General features: G+C 47.8%; 1 protein-coding gene across 1 annotated transcript in view; it reads right to left on the bottom strand.

The window, feature by feature from the left end:
* The window catches only part of LOC147662809 (carboxypeptidase M-like), a 261,102-nt gene extending 248,994 nt beyond the window's left edge, over positions 1 to 12,108 (bottom strand). The window contains exon 1 of the mRNA XM_086950897.1: positions 11,806 to 12,108. Coding sequence (XP_086807023.1) covers positions 11,806 to 11,814 — 9 coding nt within the window. The 5' untranslated portion in view covers positions 11,815 to 12,108. The remainder of the gene's footprint in view (positions 1 to 11,805) is intronic.
* Positions 12,109 to 12,363: the final 255 nt, after the last annotated feature.

Below are 12,363 nucleotides of genomic sequence, written 5' to 3'. Positions count from 1 at the left end.
ACTCCTGTATATGATATGGCTAACAAGCATTAGCAAACCAATATGTCTGGCTTGTTTTAGGCTCATATTCCTTGTTCTTCATTTGTGTGTTATGTGTGGGTGCCAAAACAGAAAAATCACAGTGATGCACCCAAATACAGGTGAGGGGGCATGCTGTGTGAAGCACACTTTTTGGATAGGATTCCTAGCTATGGTTTTTTTGCCACGTCCCTTTTTAGAGACCCTAGGCTTTTCTCATCCTACTTGAAGCAACTGCAAACATTATAGCTGAATGAGGGTTGGCCAAATGAAGAAGAAATGGGAAACCCTTTCTAGGCACTGGGGTCTTCCTGAAAGAAATGTAAATGTGTTAAGTAACTTGATTAGTAAACTAATGGTAGCTTAGGCGACACTATATGGCTGCAAACAATTATATTTTCCGGATTTACATGCACATTACCACTAACACATCAGCCTTTCATTAAAAGAAAATGGTTCTTTTGTCTGCTTTTACTAATTCCTTTTTTTTCATTGGTCAATAGAATACATTTGTCCTGCCTTAGGGCTGTTTTATTCCACCCCGGGATCTGCCCCTGCTACATGAATCCTTTCACTATGGACCATATGTTTTCCTTCAGTGCACTACTTTGGGGGTGATTATAATGGCGGGCGGATCGCCACCACCAGGCTGGCGGTGGCGATCCGCCCGCCATCCCAACTTGATTTACCCCCCGCCATATTATCATGGCTGGGGTACAGCGGCGGACGGAAAGTCTGTCCGCCGCTTTTCCGCCAGTCGGCAATCGTTACGATTGCCGGCCGGGCGGAGCTGGGGCATAATATTATGGCGATGCCTGGAAGGCACCACCATCCATATTATGATGCCTGGTTGAAAAGGCCTTTCCATGGCGGTGATGCCGCCATGGAAAGGCTGGCGGGGATGTGCTTTGGGGGCCTGTTGCTGAAACCACAGGGGCGGTGGGGGGTGCACTTGGGGGATAGCCATAGTACCCCCCTGCTTTCCCATGCACAAGGTGCCAAGCACTGTGCGGTGCCTGCCACCTTGTGCATGGGAATGCACAACATGTCAATTTGGCATTGCGGCGGGTGCTGCTGTAAGCTGCACCCGCCACAATGTCAAATAGGAGGACTGTGACTGCCAGGTTGGCAGTCACATCCTAATCAGCGGTGTGGGACAGCCGCAGTATGGCGGCCGGTCTCAGCAATGTGAGGATGGCGGGTGGACTGAAGTCCGCCCGCCATCCTAAAGGGCCCCTTAGTCTTTTGCTCTGTCCGTGCTGCTGCTCCCAGTTCACTTACTCTCTTGTGCCATTCTCACAACACCTCCCGTCCCTCGCAGCTAGTTTGTATTCTAAACAGCTGCTCTTTGCTCCCTCTCATGGGCTGCACCTGCCTCCTCTTCCTCCATAAGCCCCACCCCCGCCCTGTTAACGACGCGATGAGGAAGATGGAAATTTGTTTTAATCAAATACTGGCTTGTAGTAGGTGTTACAGTAGTTCATGTTTGCTGGGTGATTGTTTCTGTTTTCTGTGCTTTACAAACATCCTTGAACTTTGAGATAGGTGAGTAAACATATCGAAACCATAAGTATTATGGAGGCTTCTGCGACACGGACCGCAGAATTCAACTTTCAAGATGGACGCTCGAAGTTACCTTCCGGGTAACTTGCATTAAAATCAGATGGCCTCTGTCAATTGTGTGTTTCCGGTGTAATATAAAGGACTTAACTTGCCCTAGAACTGTTTCAGTTGAGATTTTCAGTGAGCACGAAATACTAAAGGGTGATTTTGAAAATCTTGCTTTGGACTTTTTTGTAAGCAGTATAAGAACTGCCAAATATAGTGCAGTTTTTGCTTTTCCTTTGGGACGGGGTAAAAGCATCCATGTCTCCACAGTACAAAATACCATTCCAAATAGTTACACTCCATAATACACAATCCCATGCCACATAATTCCAGTACAATCAACAACACATAAATATTATCCACACAATTCCACAGCACACAATGCCACATAATTCCACTACACAAATCCACTCCACACCACACAATTACATGCCACAAAATTCCACAAATCTGATAGGGGTATTTGGTGCTGTACCCAATTAAAAACAAGCATTTGCAATGCAATAGGTCTCGCATTAGGAAAGTTTGAGCTATTGGTATTGTAAATGTCAAATTTTTAATTTATGTTTTGTTTTTTAAAATAGTGAAATTAACAGCTTTGTCATTTACAATGCCAATAGTTATAACTTTCGCAAATGTGACACCTATAGCATTTGTAATGCAGTATGTGTTGTATTTACGTGACTTACATATATTGATATTACAAATAACAATGGCTTTTATTTTTTTTTAAATTTAATAATTAAATAAAAGTTATTGTAATTTAAAATGGCAATAGCTTAAACTTTTGTAAATAACTTCAGTGAATTTTATTGTGACGAAAATCCAAGAACAGAAGTGAAATATTAACATCTTTTTGTTACATTTGTAATAAAGCTTGAAACTTTGAGAGAACATATTTGAACCAGTTGTTGTTCAATGGTTGCACAGATTGATGCTGTAATTGCGAACGAGTGATGCTGTGGCGTTCAGTGATGCTGTGTAGCGCAGAGTGATGTTGTGGTGCCCCTAAGTGATGCTGTGGTGGTGCTGAGTGATGCTGTATGCTATGCTATGTTTTGCTTTGCTATCCTATGTTTTATTTTGTTATGCTATTTTATGTTTTGCTATCCTATGCTTTGATTTGTTATGCTATGCTATGCTGTGTTTTGTTATGCTATGCTGTGTTTTGTTATGCTATGCTATGTTTTGCTATGCTATGCTTTTTTATGCTATGCTATGTTTTGTTATGATATGCTATGTTTTGTTATGTTTGTTGTGTTTTATTATGCTATGCTTTGTTTTGCTGTGCTATGTTATGCTATGCTATGCTATGTTTTGTTGTGTTTGGTATGCTATGCTATGTTTTGCTATGCTATTATATGTTTTGCTATGCTATGTTGTGTTGTGTTTTGTTAAGCTATGCTATGTTTTGTTGTGTTTTGCTATGTTTTGTTACGCTATGTTTTGTTGTGTTTTGCTATGCAATGCTTTGTTATGCTATGCTTTGTTTTGTTATGCTATGCTATGTTTTGTTGTTTTATTATGCTATGCTTTGTTTTGCTATGCTATGCTATGCTATGTTTTGTTATGCTATGCTATGCTTTGTTATGCCATGTTTTGTTATGCTATACAATGCTAAGCTTTGTTTTGTTATGTTATGCTATGTTGTGTTTTGGTATGCTATGCTACGTTTTGTTATGCTATGCTATGTTTTGCTATGCATTGTTATGCTATGTTTTGTTATGTATGCTATGTTTCGATGTGTTTTGTTATGCTACGCTATGTTTTGTTTTGCTATGTTTTGTTATGCTATGCTTTGTATTGTTATGTTATGCTATGTTTTGTTATGCTATGTTTTGTTCTGCTATGTTTTGTTCTGTTTTGTTATGCTATGCTATGATTTGTTTTGCTATGCTTTGTTGTGTTATGTTGTGCTTTTTTTTGCTATGTTTTGTTATGCTATGCTATGTTTTGTTGTATTTTGTTATGCAATGCTTTGCTTTGTTGTGTTTTGCTTTGCTATGTTTTGTTTTGTTATACTATGTTTTGTTTTGCTATCCTATGCTTTGTTTTGTTATGCTGTGCTATGTTTTGCTATCCTATGCTTTTTTTGTTATGCTATGCTGTGTTTTGTTATGCTATGCTGGTGAGGGTGAGTGAGGGTGTGTGAGGGTGAGTGAGGGTGTGTGAGGTGGGTGAGGGTGTGTGAGGGTGTGTGAGGGTGAGGGTGTGTGAGGGTAAGGGTGTGTGAGGGTGAGGGTATGTGAGGGTGAGGGTGTGTGAGGGTGAGGGTGTGTGAGGGTGAGTGAGGGTGTTTGAGGGCGTGTGAGGGTGAGAGGGTGTGAGGGTGTGTGAGGGTGAGAGGGTGTGAGGGTGTGTGAGGGTGAGGGGTGTGAGGGGGTGTGAGGGTGTGTGAGGGTGAGGGGGGTGAGGGTGTGTGAGGGTGAGGGGTTGTGAGGGTGAGGGGGTGTGAGGGTGAGTGAGGGTGTGTGAGGGTGAGAGGGTTGTGAGGGTGAAGGGGTGTGAGGGTGAGGTTGTGGGGGTGAGTGAGGGTGTGTGAGGGTGAGGGGGTGTAAGGGTGGGCGGGTGTGAGGGTGAGTGAGGGTGGAAGGGTGAGTGAGGGTGTGTGCGGGTGAGAGGGTGGGTGAGGGTAAATGGGTGAGGGGGTGAGGGTGTATGAGTGGGTGTGAGGGTGAGTGAGGGTGTGTGAGGGTGAGAGGGTTGTGAGGGTGAGGGGGTGTGAGGGTGAGGGGGTGTGAGGGTGAGGGGATGTGAGGGTGAGTGAGGGTGTGTGAGGGTGAGAGGGTTGTGAGGGTGAGGGGGTGTGAGGGGGTGTGAGGGTGAGAGGGTTGTGAGGGTGAGGGGGTGTGAGGGTGAGGGGTGTGAGGGGGTGTGAGGATGAGGGGATGTGAGGGTGAGGAGGTGTGAGGGTGTGAGGGTGAGGGTGTGTGAGGGTGAGGAGGTGTGAGGGTGTGTGAGGGTGAGGGGTGTGTGAAGGTGAGAGGGTGTGAGGGTGATGGGGGTGTGAAGGTGAGGGGGTGTGAGGATGAGGAGGTATGAGGGTGAGGTGGAGTGAGGGGTGTGATGGTGAGGGGGTGTGAGAGGGTGTGTGAGGGTGAGGGGGTGTGAGGGGGTGTGTGAGGGTGGGGGGTGTGAGGGTGAGGGTGTGTGAGGGCAAGGGGATGTGAGGGTGAGGTGGTGTGAGGGTGTGTGAGGGTTAAGGGGTGATGGTGTGTGAGGGTGAGAGGGTTGTGAGGGTGAGGGTGTGAGGGTGAGTGAGGGGGTGTGAGGGTAGGGGTGTGTGAGGGGTGTGAGGGTGTGGGAGGTGAGGGTGTGAGGGAGAGGGTGGGTGTGTGAGGGTGTGTGAGGGTAAGGGCGTGTGTGAGGGTGAGGGTGTGTGTGAGGGTGAGGGGGTGGGGGTGTGAGGGGTGTGAGGGTGTGGGGTTGTGAGGGGGTGTGAGGGTAGGGGTGTGTGAGGGGGTGTGAGGGTGAGGGATGTGAGGAGTTGTGAGGGTGTGAGGGAGAGGGTGTGTGAGGGTGTGTGAGGGTGAGGGAGTGTGTGAGGATGAGGGTGTCTGTGAGGGTGAGGGTGAGGCAGTGTGAGGGTGTGTGGGTGGGGGTGTGAGGGTAAGGGTGTGTGAGGGTGTGTGAGGGTGGGAGGGTGTGTGAGGGGGTGTGAGGGTGAGGGTGTGTGTGAGGGTGAGTGAGGGTGAGGGTGTGTGAGGGTGAGGGGGTTTGAGGTGGTGTGAGTGTGAGGGGGTGTGAGAGTGAGGGGGTGAGAGAGTGAGGGGGTGTGAGAGTGAGGGGCTGGGTGAGGGTGTGTGAGGGTGAGGGGTGTGGGGGTGTGAGTGGGTGACGGTGAGGGGGTGTGAAGGTGAGGGGGTGTGAGGGTGAGTGGGTGTGGGTTGAGGGGGTGTGAAAGTGAGGGGGTGTGAGGGTGAGGGTGTGAGGGGTGTGAGTGTGAGGGGGTGTGAGAGTGAGGGGGGTGAGAGAGTGAGGGGGTGTGAGAGTGAGGGGCTGGGTGAGGGTGTGAGGGTGAGGGTGTGTGAGGGTGAGGGGTGTGGGGGTGTGGGGGTGTGAGTGGGTGACGGTGAGGGGGTGTAAATGTGAGGGGGTGTGAGGGTGAGTGGGTGTGGGGGTGAGGGGGTGTGAAAGTGAGGGGGTGTGAGGGTGAGGGTGTGAGGGTGAGGGGTGTGCGGGTGAGGGGGTGTGGGAGGGTGTGAGGGAGTGTGAGGGAGTGTGAGGGTGTGTGAGGGTGAGGGTGTGTGAGGGTGAGGGGGTGTGAGAGTGAGGGGGTGTGTGAGGGTAAGGGTGTGAGGGTGAGGGGGTGTGAGGGTGAGGGGGGGTGAAGGTGTGAGGGTGAGGGGGTGTGAGGGTGATGGGGTGTGAGGGTGAGGTTGTGTGTGAGGGTGGGGGTGTGAGGGTGTGAGGGGGTGTGGGGTGAGGGTGAGAGGGTGTGAGAGGGTGTGAGAGGGTGTGTGAGGGTGAGAGGTTGGGTGAAGGGGGTGTGAGGGTGAGGGTGTGTGTGAGGGTGAGGGGGTGTGAGGGTGAGGGTGTGTGAGGGTGAGGGGGGTGTGAGGGTGAGGGTGTGTGAGGGGGAGTGAGGGTAAGGGTGTGGGAGGGTGAGGGGGTTTGTGAGGGTGAGGGAGGGTGAGGGGGTGTGAGGGGGAGGGGGTGTGAGGGGGTGTGAGAGTGAGGGTGTGTGAGAGTGAGGGGGTGTGAGAGTGAGGGGGTGTGAGGGTGAGGATGTGTGTGAGGGTGAGGGTGTGAGGGTGAGGGGGTGTGAGGGTGATGGGGTGTGAGGGGGTGAGGGTGAGGGGGTGTGAGGGTGAGGGGGGTGAGGGTGAGGGTGTTTGCTGCACTGGTTGCCTGTATCCAAATGGTTTCAATTTAAAGCACTAGCTGTTTTACCCTCTGTTTACGTGATCTTCACTATTGCCATTTATTTTGTTACCTAAACTATTGTATTCGCATTTTTATGGTTCATTGTTTTTATTTCATAGGATAATATACTCCTTTTCTGGATTGGAAATATGATTGCTTGTTTACCTGTATTCATAACTAACAAAGTTCTTTAAAACTAGAAAGCTATAGGGGGAGACTTCAACGCTACAATTGATGCATCCATAGACAGAACGCCTCCTAGAGATCCCAGCAATGTTAACCTTACACTAGTGGACTTTGTTAATGCAGTCTGCCTCCTTGATATCTGGAGAAGCAGGTACCCTCTGGAGCGACAATATACCTTTCATTCAGGGGTGCACAATAGTCTCTCAAGGATAGATTATATATTGATATTGGCGGCAGGGCTGGAGAGGGTGTCAGATGTAATGCATTTACCCAGAAGCATCTCAGATCACTCGCCAGTGCTCCTCACTTACATGTCCTACACTCCGGGGAGACGCCGATTGTTTCCACTTCACCCAGGGTACCTTAAAAACTGTACAATTGGTAAAGGCCTACTCATAGCCAAGGAGCAATATTTTATAGAAAACAAACATTCTGTAACCTCCCCGACGGTGCTCTGGGAGGCATTTAAAACCGTACTGCGGGGCCAGGCAAATTTCACTAGTTATACAGCACAAAAAGACACAAAAACAACAGATCGAAACACTGGAACAAGAGGTTGCTCAGGCGACAGCTGACCATACCGCAGACACCAATGTGATACGACACATAAACTGCATTTGACACAACGGGAATACACGGCCTACGCATGGGAGGCCAAAGCCAAACTCACCAGCACACAACACACTTTACGAACTGGGGGACAAAGCCGGTAAGCTTCTTGCTTGGTTGGATAATAAGGAAAGAGCCAGCCGATGAATTGCACAACTTGACTTAGAAGATGGTACCACAACCTCAGACCCCCAACCCATTGTTGAAACACTAGCGGCCATTATGAAAGAATATACACACCCGCAGCCATAAACACTAAAACAGATAATCTGGCTTTCCTAAAAGACATACAAATACCCAAACTGTCCAGCGATGCAACTCAGACGCTAGAAGCAGATCTGACTCCAGACGAAATTGAGCTAGCAATAGGAGCACTACATACGGGAAAGGCCCTCGGACCTAAAGGTATCCCAGTAGAATTCTATAAAAGGGCCGCCAGTCAGCTCGTACCTCACCTGCTGAATATGTACACAGACAGTTTGAAATGGGGAGAACCTCCTAGAGATCAGCGCCTCGCAGCAATAGTCACAATACACAAACCCTGGCAAACCGCCACAAGAATGCATGTCCTACCGGCCTATATCGTTAGTAAATGCAGAAGCTAAAATACTTGCGAAAGTACTGGCCATGAGACTGCAACCATATCTTGCAACGGTAATCCACCCGGATCAATGCGGGTTCATGCCGAATCTCAACACGGTGCTGAACTTCAGACGACTACACAGTGTCATGGCACGTAAGTCCACGATTGCAGAAGATGCAGTCATATTATCCCTGGACGCGTGTATGGCATTCGACATGGTCGAATGGCCTTTTCTCTTTGCGGTCCTCTGACACATGGTTTTCTGCCCAAAATTCTGCCAATGGGTGCAGCTGCTTTACACTAAACCCCTGGTGCAAGTGGTAGCAAACGAACGCATCTCAGCAGACTTCCCCTTGGGCAGGGGGACGAGACAGGGTTGCCCCTGTCACCACTCCTCTTTGCCATGGTACTGGAACCACTGGCGGCATGGATACGGAAGGATCCGGTCATCCGGGGACTAAAATGGGATGTGACCACTTTGCGACCAGTCTGCCATGCTTTATTTTGTTATTTATTTATTTTTTACATTTTGATTTTTGTTTTCTCTCCCGACCCGAGGTTGCACTTTGGAATAGAAAACTTTCAGAAAAAGACGACATTTGCAGAAAAGGTGTTTCTTTTATTTTTTGGATCCATTTCACAGTGGAACAAATAAAGGAAAGGAGAGGAAAGAGAGGGTAAAAGCAGTTTGTTGAAGTCAGGGTTTTCAGCAAGTGAGGAGAAGCGAGACAGACAGAAAGAGAGGGAATAAGAGGAAGAGGAAGAAACATGGCAGAAAACGCAAAGTGATTATAGTTCATTAGCCAGCTCACTTGTACATTTTTATTAACCTCGGAAGGAGGAAAGACTGGTTAAACATGGATTAAAGCTTGTGACCTGTACGTTTATATGTGGAGGTGTATCTGCTGTCCCAGTTTCTGTGTTTGCCAACTTTGTAAGCACTCACAAACTAACTAAAATGCTTGTATTGGGCTGTATAAAGATATCTGGGCACTTGCACTGATTTACGTACCTGTATTTTAATGGTAGGATGCACCATCCCTTCCTATAAGTCGCTGGTGACTAATTTGAGGTGTCGCCCTTCTACGACCATTAGCTTGGTAGATGCTAACAGATAGCCTGCACCATCTGTGCCAAACGACTTCTTGAAAGCACTTTATAGAGGGCACTTTACCTGAACCTTATCAACAAACCCAGCCCTATATTTGTAATTGATGTTTCCAGGCAGGGCATGAAGTACTTTTTGCATTAACAGGTTTTACTTACTTTCCAGTTCAGTTATATCTGGTTTTCCTGTGGGTTCAGTTTGAACCTCGTGAAACAGTCTGCAGGTGTTCTACCTGCTTAGCAAGTCCTGTGACGAGAGGCACGGGCATTGGGCACATGGTGCATTTTTTTCTAAATTATGGTATTTTCAAGACTTACCCATTGTGTGTGCGCTCACAGGGCCGGGGGGTGCATGAGACTGAACAGGTGTTGCTCATGGAAACTAAGGAAGCTGTGGACTGGTTTCGAATTGCAAAGCCAATTGTGTACAGAGCATCACTTCAACAGTTCAAATGTCGCCCAGTTTATTCAACTAATACACCGGCGTTGTTTGCCATCACAAATACCTATACCAAAAGTGCGGAAAACGCACCCAGAACATTCCAACAGGTCTGGTGGTGGTCTCCACTGACTTTAGGGTTAGGCAACTCTTCTTTTGTTTTGTCATGATTTTTTTTTTTTTTTTTTTGGGAGAGCTTCCTAGCAATCACCAATATATAGCCAGCAGTAGCCTAAGCAATAATAAAAAAATCCACGTAGCAGGGAAAGGATTTTGGGAGGATTCGAAACAGCAAATTCCGGGACGAATTAACCATATTCACCAATCACAAGCAGCCATTTAAAAACGACATTAACAGGAGCCAATAGAAAACATGGGAGGTGCTCCAAGCCTATGCTCTAGATACAGCATATCTCTAGGAGACAGCGCATGCAAAGCATGTGCTGCCTAGGTGAGACCTAAAAACGAATGTACTAGTAGAAAACGTAATGCCAGCACTAGGTGCACAACTATTCACAGCTGATATTAGACAAAATGAGAGCTATGTGCCAGTAGCGTAACACAGGCCCCTACGTCGTGGGGGTGGTGCCCAAGCTCCAGGGCCCCCCTCAGCACAATACTCTGGCTGGAGAGCACCTGATTGAGTCCCGAGGGGGCTCCACATACCTTGCAAGGGGGCCCCTCTTAAGTCTCGTTATGCCAGTGCTCTGCACGTGGGTCACTGGTGCAGTCTACCTCAGAGGGAGGCTGTGATCTCAATGCCTCAGGAGCCTCCCTTTGCAATGCAGGCTGCATGACCGAACTCGACTTTCAGACACTTAAGTTGGTCTCAGTCCAGTCCAACAGCCCTTTGGCTACTCCCACGTGGACGATCACCCGTTCCTTCTGTTACCAAAATAAGAGCGCTTAAAAGCAGGCTTAAACAGAGGTATTGCCTGCTGTATGTAACTAACACGGCATTTGTACAGAGCACTGTCTGTTCTCAGTGTGTGTGACCATAGCCTGGGCATAACGTGTGGACACATTTCAAACCTTTAGAGGTAAGTGTAAATAGACATCGAACCTCAGCTTTCAGAGGGGCACGAATCAAAGTTCTCCGGGGATTCAGGCGCTCACATAATCCAATATTATGCTGATACGATGGACTTTTGGAAAGCTGCTGGTTAAATAAACACGCTTAAACTGACACTGTAGAGTGAGTTTACTCACATACATTCAAGCCCAATGCTAGTAAATATTCCACGCAGGCCAGTAAGGTCTTAACCTAGACCGATTGAAGACTTACATGGAACCGAAGGGTCTCGAAATGCACTATATTGGCGCCAAACAACGACAGGACTAAATGAAGTAGTTAAAATCACTTTCAATAATATTAACCATTAATAAATACACTGCACACCACAAAATGAATGGCTTCGAGGCGCTTAAAAAATGACACTGACTTCACCACTCATAGGGCCTATTTAGGCGTTGTTGAAAGACCACATCAAATATCTATTGCAGAGATTTTATAGAACTGCAACTTGAGATGCTCTATTAGTTGTATTGTTTTTCATGAGTAAATCAATTATTTTTATATTTTTCAGACGTGAGATAGTTTATGAAAATGAGAGGGAGAACACTACTATCTTGTAGGAGATGTGGCCCTTACAGGTCCAGGCAGGACTTTCAGTGGGATGAAAAAAACTGGGGGGTCTCTCAACGGGGCGTGGCCAAACTAATTAAGGTCGTGGCTTTAAACACGTAAGCGAAAAATCTGTGCTTAGTTAGCATAATGTGCCGCCCGACTGGGACTTTGCTGCTTCTATCATTGTATCCAGAAATATAATACAGCATGTAACATTCTACCTATAGCAGGCCAAAACGATTGGATTTGTCAATGGTTATTAGTTACATAAGCAACAACTATGACTTCGTTGAATATGACAATTCTTCAGTTCTGAAATGATGAGAGCGTGAAAGAACTTTAACGAGTCTCTTCGAAGTTAACCCAAAGCCAGTTAAGGGCGGCACTGCTGCAGGGTTAAGATTTTTTCACCCTGAGGGGGATGTAAAAAATGGAGAGCACGATAGGGACCGGTTTTGGCACCTGCTTTTTAGAACTGCCGGTGCTCAGGACAGGCGGGACCCGGTCCACTTAAAGCCAGGGGCCCAGGTGATTTACATTCTAATCCCGTATTGTGTGATCTTGGACACATTTCTTTATCTCCTAGTAATCAGTTCCCAAATATTACAAGCTACTCGACTCCACTATAGAGTACTACTTAAGAAAGATTTCCGCTTAATTTAACACTCACAGTCGCGTGTGGTATGCAGCATTGTAAACATACATTACATTTAAAAAGAAAGATCGGGAAATAAAAAAGTGAAGTGGACGCAAGATGTTTACCTTGCGCATCTCTGGCCCGCAGCGCGTCCTCACGAGTCCTCCTTGGACCACCCCGGTAGCATCGCCCGGTGCTGCGCCGGCTCACTGAAGCAGCCCCGTCCGAGCCGCGCGCTGACAGGAACTGGTCCGACCGTGCCTGTCGCCTGCCAAGCTAGCTCATCAGACTCTGTCACCGCCCACGCTCCACCCGCGGCCGCCTGGTGCCTCCCCGTGTCCTCCCCCATGGCAGTCTGCAGGGGAGCAGAGTCCGGCCGTCTGGCTCCTGCCTGGATGCTGTCATATCTCACCTACAAGCCCGCACTCGAGTGCACTGTCAGTCAGAAGCGGAAGAGGGTGCCCGGGGCAACGCCACCGTGAAGCGCGCGCTCGTCTCCTATTCAAACGCACAAACCCTGGCCTGAGCTGTAAGTGCCACACACCCTGATCGTAGAGTGTGGAAGAAAGTCGTACAGCAGTGGAAATGATTCGTTTCCTATTGAACTCTCCACACAGACCACAGGATCCAGGCATGGACTACATTTAGGGTTTTAAGATTATGACGCTGTTGAGCACACGCGA

This window comes from Lissotriton vulgaris, unplaced genomic scaffold (assembly GCF_964263255.1).
Source record: "Lissotriton vulgaris unplaced genomic scaffold, aLisVul1.2 SCAFFOLD_2136, whole genome shotgun sequence".
Lineage (NCBI taxonomy): Eukaryota > Metazoa > Chordata > Amphibia > Caudata > Salamandridae > Lissotriton > Lissotriton vulgaris.
The sequence above is the reverse complement of the archived record's forward strand: the minus strand, read 5'-3'. Positions and strand labels throughout refer to the sequence as shown.